The following is a 21,310-nucleotide window of genomic DNA, read 5'->3' as shown; positions in this document are numbered from 1 at the left end:
AGCACAGGTGAATGCCAAGACTATCCCACCTCCTTCCTCTCTGCTGCCTCAAACAGAAGCATGCAAATGCTTTGAATGCAAATGTTGTGTGTATCCAAATACAGGATGAACACTCACACTTTACACATTATATACACTATTCTGAGACACATCACATCAGTAACAGGTTTTTGTGCAGGGACAAGTGCAAATACTTCCTTGGACACAACCATTGCGAAGGCAAGTCTTCTGATTGTCCAACAAACTATGGTGTTCAACGACTGTACCGCAATACCAATTTGTAGAGATCACGAAAAAACACAAAGAATGTGTTGATTACTGTAATTGCTGTGGTGAAATTACAGTGTATCTCTATTCTTGTCTGAAAGACAATTCTTCATGAGCTAACAGCATGGTCGATGACAAGCTGGTACCAAAAAAAGGGCTTAACATAAACGGGCATGGCTAAGCACAGTGAAATATTTCTTAAGTTAAACACAATCTGTACATATTTGTGAGGCAAAAGTCAGCACTTTCCGTCCTCAGGTGGCAGGCAGAACCCAGCACAATATCAGCAGGTCTCACTTTACCTGTGAACGTTCTCAAAACGGTGTCGTTCCTTCAGGCACATATGACAGCAATGATTAATGAAAAGTGGCACCCAATAAACGGTGCAACACAAAAGCAAGAACAGGAAGCAGTCAAAGTGCACCGAAAGTTTAAACTACAGACACATGACCGCTAATTCCACAGACAGCTGCTGAGACTTTGTGCAGAGACATTTCTCTGTGGTGTGTGTGTGTGTGTGTGTGTAAGTCAAGAATTTAAAATGAGAGGAATGGAAATTGTGAGGAAATTGCTGTACTGCCATATAAGCCGATCAGCAGTCTTCTAACAATGGGCCACCTTGGATGTTTGTGACATGCTAAGACCACTGGATTGCCCATACGGCTAAAACCACAGCCAGCATGAGCATGTGAGCAGCATAAGGAAAAAAAACTGAGGAGGGGGTGGACTACTACATAGCCACTATTGCTGCTGAGTGGACAGCAAAAATCGCTGAATACCAAGAAAACCAAGCCAAAAACCATGACCTCTCATCTTTCCTCTCACAATTAAATTGTTTCTCCCCCAAAAGAAAAAAAAACCCAGCAATGTGGTGGGCTTCATTTTAGCTCCATCTATTGCACTGCAGATGCAAAGACATTATACAAGCTGGATGATGATAGCAGAGTTCTGATATCAACAGCAGCCAAGTTAATAAGCATTAGCCATGGAGCCCAAGCCAGACGTTCCTTTGCCAAACAATCACTCTCTCCCAGTATTTTTAAACACCTAAAACAAAATGTTGCTTTTAGGATTATGGCTGTTTATACACTACAGAATTGTCATTGGTTCAAAAGAAATCCTCCTTCCTCTAGCCCCCAAACAATGCTGAGAACACTGGCAGTATTATAAACTACACCTTTTGTAAGGGAACACACTTAATGTTTACAGGTACATCATTCTCTAATTAATATATCTCACTGCTTGCCTCAACAAAAACCTCTACTTTCCTTCCCCGGCTTTTTCACCATGCGACAACAACAAATAACTGGCAATAACTCAAAAGCATTTGGAATCAACCAGGCTTTGGCATCCTTTCAACTTCAGACAAGCACTAGATCGTGACCAGCAAACAGAGCAGGAGAGCAAGGAGCTGACTGAAGGCAAGGTAAAGAAGGAGGGAAAAAAAATGACCTCCAGTATTATCTTGGCTTAAATGCTGACAAGTCTACCACATTAATGATACAGGCAGAGGTTGCGTTTCCCCTGGAAACACACACACTCTCACAGCCAGTAGAATGGGGTGAAAGTTCAGAGCCCTTTTACTCACAAGTTAACTGTGTTGAGGTCAACAGCAGGATGTGGGGTTTCCTTCTGTTCAAGTGTTTCAGATGCCGTTGTTGAATGAGCCATCTGGTCAAATCACTAAATGGAACCATGAGTTTTTGTGGGGAAAAGTCTTCCATTACAAACTGCTAGCATATATTACAGAAAGATTATACCTTTTTTTGGCAGAAATTACTTACTTGAAATATCACATATGAATCTACCACTATTGCACCTTACTATGCAATGTAATGTACCTGCATGATATGCAAATACTAGGGATGCACCACTTTTTGCTGAGATCTGATATGCCGATATATTGGGAGTGCTTGGGCCGATAACTAATATCAATATATACGTATATACGTTTTCCCTGCGCCCAACTGCAGAAGTCAGGTTTAGTCTCCTTTGTAGTGAAATTCAAATAATATTTTGCCTACTCATGTTGCAGCAGATCTAATCCAATTTATTTCCCCTTAACATTGTTGACCAAGGTGCAGATGTAGATATACATTTTCTTCATTGATCAAAGTAAATGCAAAAAAAAAGTTGTAGGGGGAAAACAAATAGTCTAAACAAAATAAAAATGGATGACAGAGATCTGTGCCTGTTTCTGTCACAAATGGTTATGTGGATTGTTTTGCCGATTTGGGCTGCAGTCTACACAAGGCCTTACTGTGGAAGATGAAGGACATGACTAAGCTTACTTCCCTTAGAAATCTGGAAAGGTCCAGCAATAACTTTAGCTCAGAACTGGCAGAAATCTTTGAGGCCCAGATACACCCATCTGCTGTCCAGAGAAGTCTGGCCAGAAGTGGTTTTCATGGAAGAATAAAAAAAAGCCATACCTCTGACATGGAAACAAGGCCAAGACACTCAACTATGCGCAAAAACATTAGAACAGGGGCAGAAAATGACAGGAGGTGCTCTGGATTGATCAGTCCAAAAAATATTTGGCTGTAGCAGGAGGCAGTTTGTTTGTTAAAGGGCCACAAAGCAGTGCAATAATGACTGTCTACAGTCAACCAAGAAGCATGGCAGAGATTCCTTTCAAATTTGTTGCTGAACTTCTTCAAAATGGAGTTGGGGATTTGGGTGCCGCCAGGGAAGCATCTGATTGTCCCCAAATGACCCCAAACATATAGCCAATGTCATTAAGGACTGTCTTCAGCATGAAGAAGAACAAGGAGTTCTGGGAGTGGTGATAAGGCCCTCACAGAGCCCTGATCGCAACATCATCCAGTGTGTCTGGGATTAACAGCCTACATCCACAGATGATCTGCTGTGAGAGCTCCAAGATGTTTGGAACAACCTACCTGCCAAGTTGTACTGAGAAGAACTGATGTTGTTTTAAAAGGCAAAAGGTGGTCACACCAAATATTGATTGTAGATTTTTGTGGGGTTTTTTTGTTAGTGCACACTGCATTTTATGATTAGTGTCCAGCACAGAAATGTGGATTAAAGGTTAACAACTGGGTCTGCCGGCACAGCATTTTATTAATAATAGAGGGTGTCAAATAGGGCACTCCTGAAATGAATTGTAGGAGGTGAAAGTATGTGGCATCCTTAAATCAACCGATCATACAGTACAGCAGGGAACAACGACAAACCTTTTCAATTTTCACCAATGGTTCTGCGGTTCCAACTAAGTAATAGACAGAGCAGGCGTTTTAGCATTTCACTTCACATCACTGTCAGCGATCAACCAAAATCAACTTTTATTCCTACATCACAATAAATTAAGCGTAGTGATTGATTGATATATTTTAGCCATGACTTTCAGTATTTGCAAGACGAAGCTCATAAAAACGCAGTGTGTGAGAGTAACTAGTCTACAGCTGTGTTGGTTTCACTGTGTCACATATTGTGGATTTAATCATTGTAAATTAAGAGTGGGTTAAGAAACACTTTCGGCATACTCAATATGAAGTCTCAGGTAGGGACTATAAATCTTGATTAGGACATGACTCCTAATAAATTATACATAATGAATGTATTTTTCTATGTAATAACAGAGACTATAACATTTGTGTGGGGCGGTGGAGCCAGCTGTCAGGGAAGATTGTGATGCTGGTGTTTGCCAGCCATTGGTGTTCGGTTCAGTCCAACACTATGATTAACAGTCATTGGTGGTCTTCCTAAATGAGGCCACTGTCAGGACACGTCAGTCATTTTCCAGCCTTCACTTTTTACAGAATTGCCTGTGCAGTAATATCATCATGAGTTTGGAGGTTATACTTTGCAATTCCCAAACGTTTTTTTCAGTCAGTTTTGAACGCACTGAAGAACCGTACTACTCCATCATTTTGTAGCCCCCAGAGGAACGGTATGAATTCTTGTATGGCTGATGTGACAAGGCATTCAGTGGGTGGGTGGGTGTCATCATGTAGACAGCCAACACACAGACAAACCTCAAACCTGGCAGTGCAGTCCGCAGCATCACAGCTCTCTCTACATGCCAAATGCATATCTAACCAATTCTCAAGTCTGTCCTCACGTGACATGGCTAGAATGACTCCACTTGGTTTTTTTTTTGTAAGAAACCAGTATGGATGTTGAATAACCACAAACAAGGCATAACGCCACATTGAGTTTGAAAGATGCTATGCCTAAACCCCCGAGGAAAAACTGGAAAGTTTCTCATTTTGGCTGGCCTCAGGAGGACAACAACAAACAACACAGTTTAATGTTTTCTATTGGAAGAAGAGGAAGGGCAGAGGGTTGGCTGCTTGTGTGATCCTCTGGCTCAGTGGGAGCCAGTACAGTGGAAAATAGTCCTCACTGCTAATCCATGGCAGGCTAATTACAGCTTTGATCCCCTAGGCGTGTGCATCTCCATAGGTGGGAGGGAGGCAACAAAGTCTAGGGCTCCAGACAGTTACGGTTGTATTTGTTTTGGTTCAGCGCTGTCTTAATAAGCTCACAACTGCTGCAGGTGTGTGCCCAACAAACAACAATGTTGCACAGATGAGCCTGTTCAGACACTAGCACAAAGAGTTATTCACATCCACGCCTTTGACCTCTTAACAACACTATAGGCTAGTGCATAATTACTGTTTTTACCTCCTGCTCTGTTTCATCTGCTCATGAGGGCTTTGTTACAACAAGCAAAAAAAAGGAACTTAACTACTAGAGAAGAGACATATTAAGTACATAAATGGAGGTTCTGTCTAAAATAGACCAGCGCTCTGATAATGGTTTAGTCCCAAAACACAAAGTGGCAGAGACTGGGCTGGGCAGGAGAAGAGAGGAATGGTGATTGAGGATGAGCAGCAGATGGCATGGCATTATCTGGGGCTCTACATATTTGCCCCTTATGCCATTATTTAGGGGGTTGATGACATATCATGTGCACTAGGTCCAAGTAGCTGTCACTTACTTAACTGATGTCACTTTCACAAAAAAGCAGTCTCATCTTAAAATAGATTACGAAGTAACCAGACCAATATATCTGGCTAAACAGAATTTATATGACATATTGCCATTGTAGGTCGTTTTGTTTGTTGGCTACATTTAGCAGTGAATGACTCCTCTAGAATACATTACATTACATTACATGTCATTTAGCTGATGCTTTTATCCAAAGCGACTTACAAGGGAATTGAGTACAACCTGAACTTGCGACCATGATGTCTTTAGCAAAAATCAAGTTAAAGAACAGAATGTAGCTTTGCACAACAAACAAGTGCTAAGAGGGATATTAAGTTTTTACAAAAATACAGACAAAGCTCAGATATTGACGGAAGGCTGCACCACATATGCATATGTTGTGTTCTATTCTTGTAGAAGGGACTGGGGCACAAAACTTAAATGCAAGCAGGCCTCTTTAGCAAGGTGTAATTATGATTTATTTACACAATACACAAAACAAGCAAATATCCTGTTCACTATGTCAAATTGGCTCTTTGACAGCAGCCATTTTGACAGGTTGAAAGTAGGACAATCGCAGGTGTAAATAATTATCAAATCAATGATGAGCCATCGTTCACAGCTGTGCTGTCATGTCAAAGCATTTGTGAAGTATTTTACCAACTGAGAACATATGAAGGAACCCCATTATACCCAGTGTTAAAATATAGTGGTGTAAATAGGCCGAGCAAAGACAGATTTTTACAGGAGGCAGATTTATTCCCAGTAAGGTAATTTTCTCTCTCATTATCCTCCTTTTCCTGACATATACTTCAGACACTAGTAGATGACTCTTATCATTATTTATATAAAGTTTGTTGCTGTTATTTGTTGTATTCCTCAATTCCACTCTGATCACATACCCTGCTATATATATATATATACATAGAACAACATTTCCAATGTAGAAAGTTTGGTAAACACCGATTAACCCACATTGTAATACATTTTTAAACACAATTTATTTTTACCTTACAGCGTTAGAAACCAGCCATTCAGACTACTAGATAGATGGACAATAGTTCTCCCAATAATCCACAGAGAAGAAGTACACAGCAGTACTACCAGCAAGTGTAGAGTACTTAAATTTCCGCTCTCAATTTTCAAAATAAAACCCTCGCACAAACAAACCGCAGCGCTTTCCTTCTGTTCAACTCTCTCTCAGTGAAAGAACATTATTAAATTATTTTATGACGATAAATGTGTGGTGACTGAGGGGACACCCCAAAAAAGCTTAAACGAGCAAACAGCGAATTTTCTCTGGATGTTTCAACGCAGCCCAGTTATTTAACCACTAGCACATTAACCACTAGCTAACGCGCTGCTCACTGCACTGCCACGAAAGCTCAAAACCTGGACGTCAACGTTAGCTACCTATGGTTAGCGCGTCTGCTCGAGACAGCCAGCCGCTGCTGGTCGCCCTCATCCTCCGCGTTTCTCACCAGTCGTGACCAGGCCGACATGACTGACTGACTGCCTGGCTTTCTACGCCGCAGCACGAGCATCTGTTCCCACAACTGCTGGTGCTTCCTTACCGCGGGTTTACATCCGTATCAACACAACAGTTACGAGGATGATCCAACTCACCAGCAGTCGTGGACCGCGGTTACCTGGAAGATGCTAAGTGTTTAGCCGGTGATAAGGCAAGGAAACACTCACCCGTACTAGAGTTGGTGATGACAATGTGAGCCGGTGACTGTGTGAGGGGAAGCAGGGTGGTGTTTGTCCAGAGCGGTCACACAGGTCGATTACGTTTCCTCCAACTGCTGCCTCTCTGTAACCAGCACCTCCGTATGAGCCCACCACACTGCAATGGAGCTCCTGAACCACAGCGCGACGCGATTGGCCAGACTGAGCGGAACTCAGTGAACGCGTCTTTGGCCAGCAGAGGACGGGTGATGCGTTCATTGTCATAGGAAAACTGACAATCTTTCTGCGTTAACCAGTCAACAGTAGGTGTAGTGCAGGGCTATTCAATTACAAATTCAGCTGTGCCACATTTTCATACGAATTTAAAATTTCAAACCCGCGCAAATGCATAAAAGGCCTAAAAAAATTGCATACAAATTATGAAAGAACTAAAAAAAAAAGAAATTACTTGAGCAGAATCTGAGGTAGTAGCAATAATGTTTTTGCTCGTAAACAAAACATGTGCACTGTAGCACAAAATTTTAAATAAAATAAATCAGTTTGTCATATTTAGGTGCAACTCAAAGTGCATTAAATCAAAAAGGTGCACAATATTAGCAACAGCATTAGTTTCTTTGAATTAAGATACATATCTGTCACATATGACCCATGTATCGTCAGTGCTACTGTTGGAATTTATGTATGAACATTTGAGGGACAGTGAAAAGTGTTTGTCTAGTTTTTCTCATTGTGGGACTACTGGTTGGGCCACTAAGAGGTTGCTTTTGGGCCACATGTGGCCCGCGGGCCACCATTTGAATAGGCTGGCTGTAGTGTTTTTTTTTTTGCCAATCAAAAAAGGCCACACCGGTTGCTGCTGACAGGTTCTGGTGCTGTGCAATCTCAGCTGACATAGGGCCAGTCCTTAGGACCAGTCCATCACAGGGCCACATATAGAGACATTGTTTCTATTTTATTTATACCTATTACATTTTTTTCATATTTTTGAGATAGCTACTAAACGTTAATGAAAATGAAGGAAAAATGGCGCGCAAATCAGAACTTGCGAAGCATTTTTTAGAATAAGGGTCATACGTAAAAGTGGTGAAAAATGGCTCCGTAACGCCCCCAAAGATGGAACCTGGTAGGACCCAAAACAAAGCAACTAACCAAATGTCATGAAATGTTTTCGTAGCAACATAAAGGTATTATTATTACTCAATAATGACAATAATAATAATGACATTAACAGAAACTTTATTAAATATTATAAACAAATAAATCATGACAAAGAAAATCAGCAAATAATCAAACCTGGGTTATTTTTACTTTATATATTATCACCATAGTTGCTGGTTCATTTTTTGGCTTATATAACTATTAAAAAATTATAGTATAACTGTGCTGCATTGAGTCACTATCCAGAAAGTCTCCTCTTAAAGAGTAGCCTCTTTTATTCAGAAAGAGTGTTTAGGAATTCTTTTTTTTTCTCTCAAATAAATTTGTAACTACTGTAATTTCGTAGCGATTTGAACCATTTTATAAATTAAAATTACTTTCATGAATAATCATAAATAATATGTATGAATGAATTATGAATAATAATAATATGGAAAAAAATGAATTCTAAGGAATTCAGAGATTAAGTCAGAATTCTGTGAAAAAACGTTAGAATGAGAATGCTACTTTTTTAATCTCAGAATTCGGGGGGTACTTAGAACTGACTTTTTCCCTTCTTTTTTTTTTTTACAGGTGGCTCTAAGCCTCTTCCTATGTCAGTGTTGTCCCAAAGTCTAATGTCATTTAAACGCATCCTTCTTTGCTTTCACTTTCACTTTTACTGGAGGGTCATAAAAGAAAAGATACCCCAAAATCCTCGGGATATTACCACTTGTCTTTTAGTGACGAGTTCTTTTACGTTTTAGTTTCGGTACCAGTTAACCTGGTCTGGTTTTTTGTTTGGTATTTTGTTTGGTTTTTGGTCTACGCGAAAGGTACTTCCCCAGAGGAAGGACATTTTTCTACTTGCGTCACCAGCCTCAGCCTTGGCACTCTTTACACTCTTTACACTCACGCCTGTCAGGTAAGATGCTTTCTCAATCATTTAAGTCCTATATTCTATTTTATATTTTCATGAGTTAGTTTATGATTGACTAATCGCTGTATTCGTCTGAAATCTTGAACGTCTTCTTCGCAGTATAAGCCCTGGCCATTTTCACTGTTACCCGCCCTCCACCAAAGTCCGGCATGGCAGAGCCAGAACTAAGCGTACTTCAGGCGATTAACCAGATAGCAGAGGCTCTGAGCAGCAGTGAACGCAGGAGTCTCTTCTACCTGTGTGAAAGCCCAGACACGGATATCAGCATGGCTTGTGCGAAGGAAATGCTGAAATCCAAAGTGATGTGCCATGAGAGCGGGTCCATGTTTCTGGCAGAGCTCTTGCTACAACTGAGGCGTTTAGACATCCTGAGGAAGGTGTGTAGAACCAGCAGAGCGGAGGTGGAGAGGAGTCTTCAGTACAGACAGGTCCTGCCAAGATTCAGGTGAGATTACTGATGAAAACTATTCAATGTATGCTTCACACAATGTGGTCATTTACGTTACCATGTTCCCCAAACTGCAGAGTACTGATGGCTCATATAAGTGAGGAAATGGCCAGTGACGATCTGAGCAGTATGACATTTCTGATCAGTAACATGATACCTCGTGAGAAGATGGAAAATGCAAAGGTGTGACATGAATGACGTGTAGTTTTGAATTCCTGCATGTGTGGGAGTTGCACAATGTTCAAAGCTGAATGATGTTAACTTCCCCATCTCACTTTCTCTGACAGAATTTCCTCGACTTGGTCATTGAACTTGAGAAGCTGGATTTAGTTTCACCCGAAAGAGTTGACTTTGTGGAGGAATGTTTATCAAACATTGGCAGGGCCGACCTTGCTAAAAAAGTGGCGACTTATAAGGGAGGGTCAGGTGAGACCATTTTTACTCATGTCTCGTGTTTATTTTTGGACTGTATGTTATACACACAGAGAACAGTATGCATCATGGGAAGCACACATTGTGTCGTTTACATAGGGAAATGCTAACAGGAACTGTGGTTAATGACGTATGACGATACCACAAGTTCCGAAAACGCATTACTGCTGTTTATTGCACATTCTACAGAAAACCTCTAAAGGGAGACACAGACACAAAAGAAAAACCAAAAACTTAAGGCCACCTGGACAGCATGTTTCTCATTTTCCAGATGTGTGTTCTCTAATTCATCTGTTTCTTACCATCAATACCAACACCATGTCCAAGACTCCTATAATGGTATATACTAATACCAATATTAGTCCATTATAGTCATTTCTGACCATTTATGAACTATGAAGCTGTTAAAAACACATTGAGTCATTTCAAAGACATAATTCTCCAACTGTGTAACAAATATTGTTCTCCCAAAAAGAAGAAACAAACAGCCCAAACATGACTCTAAAGCTAAAATGCTTTTGCTGATTTTTATTTTACATTTGTACAGTCTGTGCATAGTGAATATAGCATGATACAAAGGATGTTTGGATTGTATCGGATTTGACATTTTTACATCTAATCCGATCCAGTGATTTTTGACCAGTATCAGACCGATACTGACCACAGTCTACTCATACAAACAGCCAACTGTTCTCTTCAAGGTTCCACGACTTCTCTAGGAAGCAAATTGGTTTAATCCCGCGAAACACTCAATGGTGTTCGTTGGAATTCCATTTTTTTCCTAAGCTTTAAAGCCCCCATACTCCAGCAGCACGAAGGCCAGACACCAAAATATGAGTAGAAATGAAACTACAATACAGAGTACTATAAATGATGCTTTTTAACTCACATATACGTGAATGTCTGTCTGTGTTCAGCAGTTGCAACACCTGCACAGCATCCTCCTCGACAGGAAAGGTGTAGAGCTTTTGTAAGTATGAATGACAAAAGTACCAAAAGCTAAGCAAATTATAATTTTCTTTCCAATCTCATGAAACAAATCTTTCTGAAAAATGTCTTCTCTTTAGTGTCCACCTCCGACTCCTAATAGTTATTGTCCTGTGCAGGAGACACGACGGGAGCAGCTGCGTCATATTGGTAAGATGTTGGCAAAACATTTTTAAGCAACCATAAAGCTGTTTGTGTGGTATCAAAATACTGTGGTATAGACTGAAGAGAATAACCCAGTAAAAACATTTGGAAAGCCCCCAGGTCACTCATAGCATGAGTGGTATTCACGTTGCTATTTGTTATTAGGCACAGGAAACAGACCAATCCGTGTACACAGAGGGCAGAGCTGTCAGGTGAGGTTTTTGATTCTCATATTTTTCAGCATATTTTATTTCCGAATATATGATTATTGATTGAACTTATTTGCTTGCTCCTCTGCTTTTCAGAGTGCAGTGGATTGGTACAGTTTTAACAGTAATCCCAGAGGAGTTTGTGTGATCATTGACTGTGTTGGTAATGATGGAGGTGAGACACAGAACACTTTGTTGCATTCAGATGTTTTTTTCCTTTTGTAAAAGTACCAATACAGTTATGATTTTAAAAAAACCCCACAAAACATCATATATTCAAAACACATTTAAATAAAGAGGTATCAGCAATAATGTAAGATACATGCAATGAATTACAGTATAGGTAGCTACCAACTCCAAAGGTTACAAAATAAATCTCATTGGTTGCGAGATTATTCATGGAAAAAAGGTAATAATGAAAAAAATAATAATTTGAATAACAGATCTTTTGATTTCTTATTGTTATTGAAATAAAAAGTTGAGAAGTTTAGTAGGGAAATGTCCTTTTGATGAAATTTCAAAATATCTGAGACACTAACTTTTTTGTAAGTTAAGAATTATATATATATATATATATATATATATATATATATATATATATATATATATATATATACACACACGCGCACGCACGCACGCGCGCAAGTACAAATGAGCAGAAAATGAAAATAATCAGGTATGGTACAAGTCAAAAAGTACATGCACCATTGAAACATATTTTCTTTGATTAATTGAAAAGCATAAATGTGCATTTAAACTGTGAATCTGAACCCTGAACAGAGAACTATAATCTGCTGTTGTTTTTGCTGTAACACTTGATTATAATCGTCTTGCCTTTCGTTCTCTCAGGCATGTTGGAACAGACATTCACAGCTCTTCATTTCCACGTGACCCTCTACCAGTGGCTGAGTGTGGATGACACTCTAGCAACTCTCAGAAGAATCTCCAAACAAAGAGAGAACCTCAAAAGTGATGGCTTCATCTGTTGCATCATTAGCCGCGGCACAACAAGCCACCTCCTGGGTGTAGACTCGTACACCATGGGTCTACATCTGGACAGCATCAGACGTCTTTTCGCTGCTGATGCGTGTCCAATGATGGCTGGCAAGCCCAAACTGTTCTTCATCCAGACCTACGGTGTCCCCCAGTACCAGCCCTCTGCCAGTCAACCCCATCGAGATGAGGATATGGAGACAGATGGGTGTTATGGGCAGTCAGAGTATGAATGCATCCCAACAGACGCAGACGTGTTCTGGAGTCACTGCTGGACGGACGAACGTCAGCTGGAGCGAGGACATCATCACTCCGTCTACCTGAAGGCTCTGACAGACGCCTTACTCAAAGGACAAAGGAGGTACAAGCAAAACACTCAACAGCACTTCTTTAATTTTGTTTATCATCACTTTACTAACTGATGTTTTGTTTGTGGTCCGACAGGAAAACAAAGCTTGTTGATATTCATACTGAAGTGAATGGGGCTATCTATGAGCACAACAGAAGGAATCCTGAAACAAACTACCACTTAGACCTGAAACTTACTCTCAGGAAAGACCTTTACTTACAATGAAGATGTTGTGAAGTCACATCCATATCAGTCAGATTGTGCATGCCACCAGAAGCTTTTCACTTTGTATACAGAGACACCTAGTAGACTTTATTTATTTGTATTTTTTTTTTTTTTATTATTCTTTTTTTTTATACAAATTATGGAGGAACATTTCTTTTGCATATTTATATGGAATTAGTATTTCATATTTGAAAATATGAATTCAGAATATTTTGTACAGTAATTTGTAGTGGGTAATATTCAAAATAAAACAGTAATGATAAATTACAGACAACACAAACAGCTTACAATGGATACACGTGTTAATAAATGTTGGACACATGAAATATTACCCAAGTTTGATTTAATCAGACCCAAGACAAGTAATGATAAAAATTATTTCTAACTTTTTTTGAATATGAATATTAGAGCATAGTGCAGCTACCACCACAAAGTGTAGTATTTTAACCTGTGAAGAAATGTGAAAAGAAGTTGTGATGAAGTAAACACTATGTAATGCATAGGCGGAGTTTGACCTTTGTGCTGGGGGGGGCAAACATTCTTTTTAACTGACAGTGCACAGTGCAACTATTGTGACGTGATACTGACATGCAGCAATAGACAATCGTGCCAAGCTTGAGATAAAGTCAAACAGCAAATCACATAGGTGTAATCAGTTTCTGACGACTTTAATTAACACATAAGCTGGGTTCGAGTTAAATAGCTGTGTTTAATTTAACATATTAAACCAACAATGTGGATTATATTTTGGATATTGTATTCGGAAAGTAGAGAGGACAAAGTGACGTCACATGTATTTATTAAGAAGCAAAACACAATATTCTAAAATACAATTTCTTGCACTCACTTTATCTCACCGTCCTGCTTAAAATATTTAAGCAGGGCATAATATAATAACAAACATTTTTCTATTTGACCTATTTTTGAACTTAATGTACAGTAGTTCTATATTTTAGCCCCATGCCACCCCCAAACTCCACCTATGACGTCTGTCTGGTTATTTTGCATTTGTACTTTATTTATTTTGTTTTTTAGGCTTGTCTTTTTTTGTCCCCTGTAAAATGTGGCGTATACTGTACATACAGGTACTATTAGTACTAATTGGAATTAATTCTCATGTTATGAACATTTCTTCTTCTTTCAGCTTCTCCCATTAGGGGTTGCCACAGCGGATCACCTGCCTCCATCTTGCCCTGTCCCTTGTGTGTCTCCTCTTCTGTTACACCAACTGTCCTCATGTCCTCCTTCACAACATCTGTGAACCTTCTCTGTGGTCTTCCTCTTTTCCTCCTGCCCGGCAGCTCCATCTTCAACATCCTTTGTCCCGTATAATAATCCCTGTTCTTCCTTTGCACGTAACTAAACCCTCTCAGTCTTGCCTCTCTTACATGCTGGTCACTCCCAATGAAAATCTCAGCATCTTCAGCTCTTCCACCTCCAGCTCCAGCCCCTGTCCCTTTTTTATGAACATATATTTGGCAGGCATACAGACAGGTCCTGCATTTATTACCTCCAAAAAAATATATACTTTTTTCCATTGTAACACATTGTATAGTTGTTGTTTTTTTACTTGGCTTTTTCTATGATCTAATAAATATTTATTTGCCTCACTAATATTTATATTTGCTACATGACAGTTAAGTTAATGTAAAGTTATTGAAATGTGATGACCATGTTGACAATGTAGTAATTGGTTGCCACTAAACCCCCAACAGCCTCAAGTTATGACTCTGACACAAACGCAACGAGGTGTTTTTCCACCTTGTTGCATTCCTTGTTCATATCATCGTAAACTGACGTGTGCAGTGTTTGTGTTTTAGACAGTGCACTTGAGGAATATACTGTTCATTGGCAGCAATGACAACACAACGAGGTGTTCACTGTGGAATATGTTACAGCAAAAAAGTTAAGTTTTATTCTTATTTTATTATAATGCAACCTTTGTAATAATAAATTGCATTCAATACTAAATTAAGGGGGCCACACAGTGGTGTAGTGGTTAGCACTCTTGCCTTGCAGCGAGAAGACCCGGGTTCGAGCAAGGGCCTTCCTGCATGGAGTTTGCATGTTCTCCCCGTGTGTGCGTGGGTTTTCTCCGGGTTCTCCGGCTTCCTCCCACAGTCCAAAAACATGCAATGTGGGGATAGGTAAATTGGACACTCTAAATTGACCATAGGAGTAAGTGTGAGAGTGAATGGTTGTTTGTCTCTATCTGTGTGTGTGGCCCTGCGATGGACTGGCGAACTGTCCAGGGTGTACCCCGCCTATCGCCCGATGTAGCTGAGATTGGCACAGCCCCCCCGCGACCCTCTGGCAGAGGATAAAGTGGTAGATGATGACTGACTGACTAAATTAAGGGGGCCAGACGGTAGAGTAGTGGTTAGCACTCTTGCCTCGCAGTGAGAAGACCGGTTGGAACAAGGGCCTTTCTGCATGGAGTTTGCATGTTCTCCCTGTGTGTGCGTGGGTTTTCTCCGGGTTCTCCGGCTTCCTCCCACAGCACCCCCTGCGACCCTCTGGTGGAGGATAAAGTGGTAGATGATGATGATGTTGACTAAATTAAGGCCTTTATGAATTATTTAAAAGTTGGCCTTGACGATTGAACAGCTCTCATTTGTCTTTAAGAGGTCATGATGAATATGTCTTCACTAGTTTGTAGGTGATAAATAACTGAGTGAGAAAATTGCTACATTTAAGCTTCATTTAGTAACTTCTCAACTCCTTTCAGCACTTTTAGTATTACAAATGATTTCAGTATTCATATTCTATTTCCATTTAGACTAAATTAGATTATACTTTACTGATCCCACTCCAGGGAAATGCACCGCAACACACACAAACAGTAGCTATTTTATTTGTTACCTCTTACGAGCCATGTCTGGCATAAACAATAACCTTGCCAGGACCTGTACTTTCCTCATGGAGACCAAAACCTGGTCCTAATGAGGCAGAACCTCATTTACGAGGAACTGTTTAAGTTTAGGGTTGGGAATTAACGAGTGTTGAGTAAGGTTAGACATAATGCTTTGTTGCGGCTGTCCAAAAAAATGAAAGAAAATACAGTGTCTGTGTTCAAATTGGTTACTTTTTCTTTCATTATGAAGAGACATTTTTTGAATTTTTTGCTTTTCTTTTCTGCGGCAATCATGTTGTGAATTATTAAATTGTTATTTTTGTATTAGCCAGTTGATGCAGATCTTAGCTATTTTGTTGGCAGATTAACCACAAATATGTTGACAGATTAACCACAAATATGTTTTTTTTTCTTTGTCATACAAAGATTTGTATGACAAAATCCCCCCCCCAAAAGTACCAGAATGGATTAGGACAGTAGCAAGGTTATTATACTTAACAAAAACTAACAAAATAACGAAACAAAAAGTGAAAAAACATTTTTGTTACCTGAAATAGAAATGAAAACTAGAGTTTAACCCCCCCCCCCCCCAAATGACTCACAACTGAATTGTGTGTCTCTAGTCTGCCTTTTTTAGATTGGCATCACAATACTTATCACCTTTTTGAATCTTGCACCAAATACTCATATTACAAAAAAAGGAGCAAACCCGCTCTTAAAACTAACTCATTTTAAAAACAAAAAGTCAAAACGAAATAAAAACAAAAACCAATGAAAAAATCCAAAACTATTATAACCTTGGATAGCAGTGTGACCCAGCATCACTGTGGCTGTGTCAGTAGGAGGCAGGCGCGGTGCATGTGAAGCAGCAGGAGGTGCGCAAACACGCGGAGTGGGTCACGTGAACGCGCACGGCCGCGGCTGCTGTTGCTATGATGCAATGGCGACTGCGCCGTGGGAAGTGAGCGAGGAGTTGAATGAGTTCTCTCCACAGTTGAAGGGAGGCAGTCGCCGCCGACAACAGCGCTGACGGGCAGACACGCAGACAGACAGCAAGGCAAGGAGACTCGGACAGTGGCTCCGTCCCCGCCACTCTCCATGGAAACACGCAGCCAGGCGTGTGTGCTAGCCCCGCAGCTAGCCGTGTCATGACGCTTTTAGAGATTTCTCTCACATCTGTGCGACATCGCAGCAGCAGCAGCAACGAGACAGGATAAGCACCAACACCCTGTTCGCCCTCCTCAGCCGAAACCCAGTGAAGGGAGGTGTTGCCGGTATAGTTCCCTCCCCGGTGCCGTTGTTCCTCCTCGGTTGGACCCATTCGTGCTTCATACTGGATAACCATGGCAGAGAGGACCTCGGCCGGATTGTTAACCATGATGATGGAGCCCACCCCGGCTGTCGCGATGACCCTGCCGGCAGAGGTGCGGGAGAAGCTGGCGGAGCTGGAGCTGGAGCTTTCTGAAGGTAAGTTGACAACATGCATTATTGTTTTCCGTTACCTGTCTGTTAATAATATTTTTTTTTTTTACATTTTCAATCTTGTTGTAATTTTTTATTTCTGTTATAATTTTATGTGTTCATTTCTTTTTTAAATGTGAGTTATTTTGTTATTTATGTTGCCTTCTTTCAGTCTTCTTATTATTTGTGAGGATGTTGAGTACTCTTGTGCACTTATCCAACTATTTGTATTGTTTATTTCATATAAACATTTGATTTTAGAATTGTGTACACTTATTGTCTATACACACACATATATACATATACCTCTAAATTAATATAACATATGTTAAGTGCTGTGTACAGTGGCTGTATGCCAACACGCTTTGAGACAACATATCTGCTGTGGCAGTTTTACTGAAAAAGTTTTACTGAAGAAGTTCAACTGGTTTATTCAACTTTCACTCGGGGCCAAAACTCAACCATCATTTTGTCTGACATTTATCTTGATAATAATCAAAAGTCATTTGGAAATTTTGCACTGCGATAAATCTTTTTGGCTCTTATTCTTATCGTCCAGCCCTTTCCACTTCACAGTAAAGAGATTTGACGGAGAGAAGCAACAAAATCCACATGCACACATGTCTGTGCAGGCTGCTTTAACCAGTGGTCATGTGTGTGTGACAGCTATGAGAAACAAAGCTGAACTTCTGCTGTAGTTTTCTCATTTCTCTCATGCACCAAAGGGACCTGAACTAAGCTAGACTGATTTATTGTAGCTTTTGCTATTTTGTTCCATGTCTAATGAAGACACACTGGTCTCATTACTGGCCTCAAGTTTTAGATAGCACATGTCCGGACTCCAAATGCCATACTTGATCCAATGGCTATCTGCCTTAATAGTAACTGAGCTGACACACCCATACTGCTGTTATATGGCTCTGTTTTTCCACTAACCAGTTTCATTCCTCTTGGAAGTTAATAAAAAAACTGAAAACTGAAACATTTGCGATAAGGCAGTTCATGCATCAGTATGCTGCCCAGATGTCATTAGGATTTAGAAGCTATAATATGCAGTTTAGTAGAAAATGAAAATTGATACTGAGAATATAGCTTAAGAAAGGCAGCATGATCACTTTTCCCAGTTTAGTAATGCCATCAGGATATACTGTATTGTGATGTCTGCCTTGTGGTGTGGCTGCACACTTTGGCTGATATTGCTAATGTGTATTTGCATACTGCATTTGTATCTGCACATGCGTCATACCTCTTGCCTGTGTCCTCGGTTTGACCCCCCCCCACACACACACACTTCAGTTTAAAATGAGAAATAATAGCTTTTGAACTCTGACATCTTGCATCTCCAGGTCTAGGGCTTGAAAACATGCCAGCATAATAACACATTTCACATCTATCACATTATTAATAATTGTATATGAAGAAATCCCACAGTTCATAGTGATGTGAAAAGTGTTATTGAAGTGACAAATCTTTACTGAACAGCAAAATATTTCACAATAATTATGAGGTAGAACATTCAAAAGTCAAAAGTGACATTGGAATAATTAATCCTATTTTATGCATTATTAAAGAAATCCCAACCTAAATTTGATTTAATCTTAATGCTTATCCAGATTACAGTACATTCTCCACTTATTTATGTAAGAGAAGGTCCACACCAAATAAATTAGTCACTTTAGTGTCATACTGCTTCACAGACACTCAATGATGTCATAGCCTGTACCTGTACAAAGTCCTGCACAGTAACAAAGCAAAGCAGTGTGTATACATAGATATGATTTATTATGCTACTTTATTACATCCCATGATGTTTGGTTACTCTTTCACTAAAATTATAGTGTTACAAAATATTTATCTGAAGTAGGGTTGAGTGATATGTGCAACGACCAATAATGATAATTAGTAGATAGCCTTTAAAAAATGTATTTTACTGGATTAAGTTATAAATTGCTGCTTACTTATAACCGAACTGCAGTGTAGAAACATTGAACTCTGCTTTAAGGTCAATTATGCAGCAAACAAGCAAGAGCAAATCATTTCAAATACTTAGTTGGGGGGCTGGTGGTGTCTCCATGTTTTTCCCCTGTTAGCATAACCACATGCAGCTAATCTGTGTGGCAGAGAGGATACTAGCGAGAGGTCATGTGATCATGTAGGCCCACTAACAGTCATGTTACACTGAATCCTGCTCACTTCTGCAGCACGCATTCAGGGAATGTGTGGAGTTTCTGCACGTTTGCTTGTTTTTTTATGCAAAGTCATTTAAATACAATGTCAATATGCATTTCTTTAAAACAAAAATCACAATATTATTTTAGACGATATACTGTATGTCTTGCCCACCTCTAATCTGAAGAAGCATTCACAACAACAACGCAATTTTGCATCCATGGAACCCCATCTAATAATCCCTGTATTTGTGCTGCTCGTCAACTGAAACCTACACGACTTGTCCTTGAATCAGGAGTTTTTATCTGTATTTGGATTTTCTTTGAGTTTTAGTTTAGTTTAGTTTTTAGTTTACTGTAAATAATGAAAAAAGAACTTAAATTCAGGTTCTTCTTAAGTTCATCTCTTGGATCATGTGAGCTCTTTTATTTAAGTAGTTCTCAAATGGTACATTGTATTAATACTAATTAATGGCCCACATTATGTCTGATGTCTAGATTTGGGATTTTACCTCAGGGTGTGACTCCATTTCTTGCCAACTCTGGAGGAAATGTCAACTACACAAGCCAATAAGTGAAGTCACACACTTTGAAGTAACGGAAAACCCTCTCAAGGTCTTTTACCTCTGCAGAGGAGGTTATGTTTTCACCCTTGTCTGCATGTTTGCTTATTTGCCAGCAGGATTGTGCAAAAAGTACAGATTTAATATTTGTGAAAGGGTCGCGTGTTGGGGTCAGGGAAGAAACGGTTACATTTTGGTGTTGATCCAGCTAAATAAGTGGATGCAGGAGGCACCTTTCATACAATTTCTTCATGTTTTCATAGAAGGATGTGTGGCTCTTAAAGTAAACGGTGATATTTGCGTGAACAGATGAGTTTGCAAAGGTGAGAGTGACCTTTTCCTTTCATTTTTCCATTATGGGAGCTAGACGGATGTTTAGGATTGTCTGGCCTTGGCGGAGGTTCACATACATGGCATTCTGTGTAACTTCTGCATTGACTCTTGTCTTTCTCCATATTAGCTGCCTGCAGTAGCAACAATCCAGGTTTAGGAATGCACCAAATGTGCATGCTTTGATAGGCACATTAACTGCCACTGAGTTCCCTGAATGGAGAGACATTTTTTCAGGAGCAACTTAACCACTCTATATCTGGCCAGTTTCCTTTTCCTGCTCTCCACATGTGACATCCTGCTATGTTGGAACTCTGATAGCTATATCTCCCCCCGAGTCTATTGCCTTCTGCGTCTCTTTCGTGTTAATCTTCCTCTGACAGACTATGTTGACTATTTCCCCACCAGTCTCCTCCTGTGTCTGTCTCCAGGCCTCCCCACCTCCATATTTCCTCTGCTTTCTTTCTGATCAAAGAAGAGAGTGTCATTTTCTTACAGGCTAAAAGAAATCAGCAGCTATTTCACTCTCAAATCCTATTCCTGTCTGCTGCAGTGAACTCTTCACCTTACGCTGGTGCCCCTCGGTTGCTTCTCTGTTGCATCCTGTTACAGGATAGAATAGACAACCCGTTTTATTGAAAGGAGATGAGAGCTTGAGACTCCATTAGGTTTTGTGCCCTCCTCAAAAACCTCTTCTCTCTTTAGCGTCAGACATGCCGGTGTTCCACAGGGAAACATCTCCGTTTTTAATCATGTGTGTAAGTGTATAATCTGGGTTGCATGTGCATGATCACTGTATTATTCATGATTTTGAGCAGCTGCGTCATGTATGTTTTCTTAAGCAGTTTAGCTACTCCAGCTACCACTACTTTGGAATAGTATGAGTTCGACACAGCCACACTGCTCAGTGTTCCAGCATCAGCAGCTTAGGCCTGCTGATGTGTGAAATAAACAATCTGTGTGCTCTCATTGTGGTTATAATAAATAGTGTTTCCTCAACAGATACATTTATATAATTTAAAATGTTCTCTTGCTGTGATTAATTTACTGCACCCTACAATATACTGAGGGGTTTTTGTAATGATAATTTGCAACAACCATTTATTTTTGATAACCTGTGCAAGTAGCCGACGTTATTCTTTCTATGCCACCTTGACTGTG

The 21,310-nt window shown here is 39.9% G+C and overlaps 3 protein-coding genes across 10 annotated transcripts in view; 2 read left to right on the top strand and 1 right to left on the bottom strand.

The window, feature by feature from the left end:
• The window catches only part of LOC131455486 (hyccin 2-like), a 37,843-nt gene extending 30,691 nt beyond the window's left edge, over positions 1-7,152 (bottom strand). Inside the window, exon 1 of the mRNA XM_058623140.1 lies at positions 6,919-7,152. The gene's annotated coding sequence lies outside the window, so the exon portion shown is untranslated. The remainder of the gene's footprint in view (positions 1-6,918) is intronic.
• Positions 7,153-8,675: 1,523 nt separating this feature from the next.
• LOC131476809 (CASP8 and FADD-like apoptosis regulator) lies at positions 8,676-14,661 on the top strand. Of its 4 annotated transcripts, none has more exons than XM_058654787.1 (10): positions 8,676-8,971; positions 9,086-9,431; positions 9,512-9,617; positions 9,722-9,860; positions 10,787-10,836; positions 10,973-11,003; positions 11,163-11,209; positions 11,303-11,381; positions 12,056-12,560; positions 12,644-14,661. In XM_058654787.1, exons 2-10 carry the CDS (start codon positions 9,136-9,138, stop codon positions 12,771-12,773), a joined length of 1,383 nt encoding a protein of 460 aa, XP_058510770.1. In that variant the 5' UTR covers positions 8,676-8,971; positions 9,086-9,135; the 3' UTR covers positions 12,774-14,661. The 4 variants fall into 4 exon arrangements, with proteins under 4 accessions (XP_058510770.1, XP_058510768.1, XP_058510769.1 ...); XM_058654785.1 differs by having other exon boundaries at positions 10,934-11,003; XM_058654786.1 differs by having other exon boundaries at positions 10,784-10,836.
• A 1,884-nt stretch (positions 14,662-16,545) lies between these two features.
• The window catches only part of dip2a (disco-interacting protein 2 homolog A), a 79,318-nt gene continuing 74,553 nt past the window's right edge, over positions 16,546-21,310 (top strand). For all 5 annotated transcript variants that reach the window (XM_058615809.1, XM_058615801.1, XM_058615792.1 and 2 more), the window contains exon 1: positions 16,546-17,094. In XM_058615809.1, the coding sequence (XP_058471792.1) occupies positions 16,971-17,094 (124 nt within the window). In that variant the 5' untranslated portion in view covers positions 16,546-16,970. The remainder of the gene's footprint in view (positions 17,095-21,310) is intronic.

Source organism: Solea solea, chromosome 2 (assembly GCF_958295425.1).
Source record: "Solea solea chromosome 2, fSolSol10.1, whole genome shotgun sequence".
NCBI lineage: Eukaryota > Metazoa > Chordata > Actinopteri > Pleuronectiformes > Soleidae > Solea > Solea solea.
The sequence above is the reverse complement of the archived record's forward strand: the minus strand, read 5'-3'. Positions and strand labels throughout refer to the sequence as shown.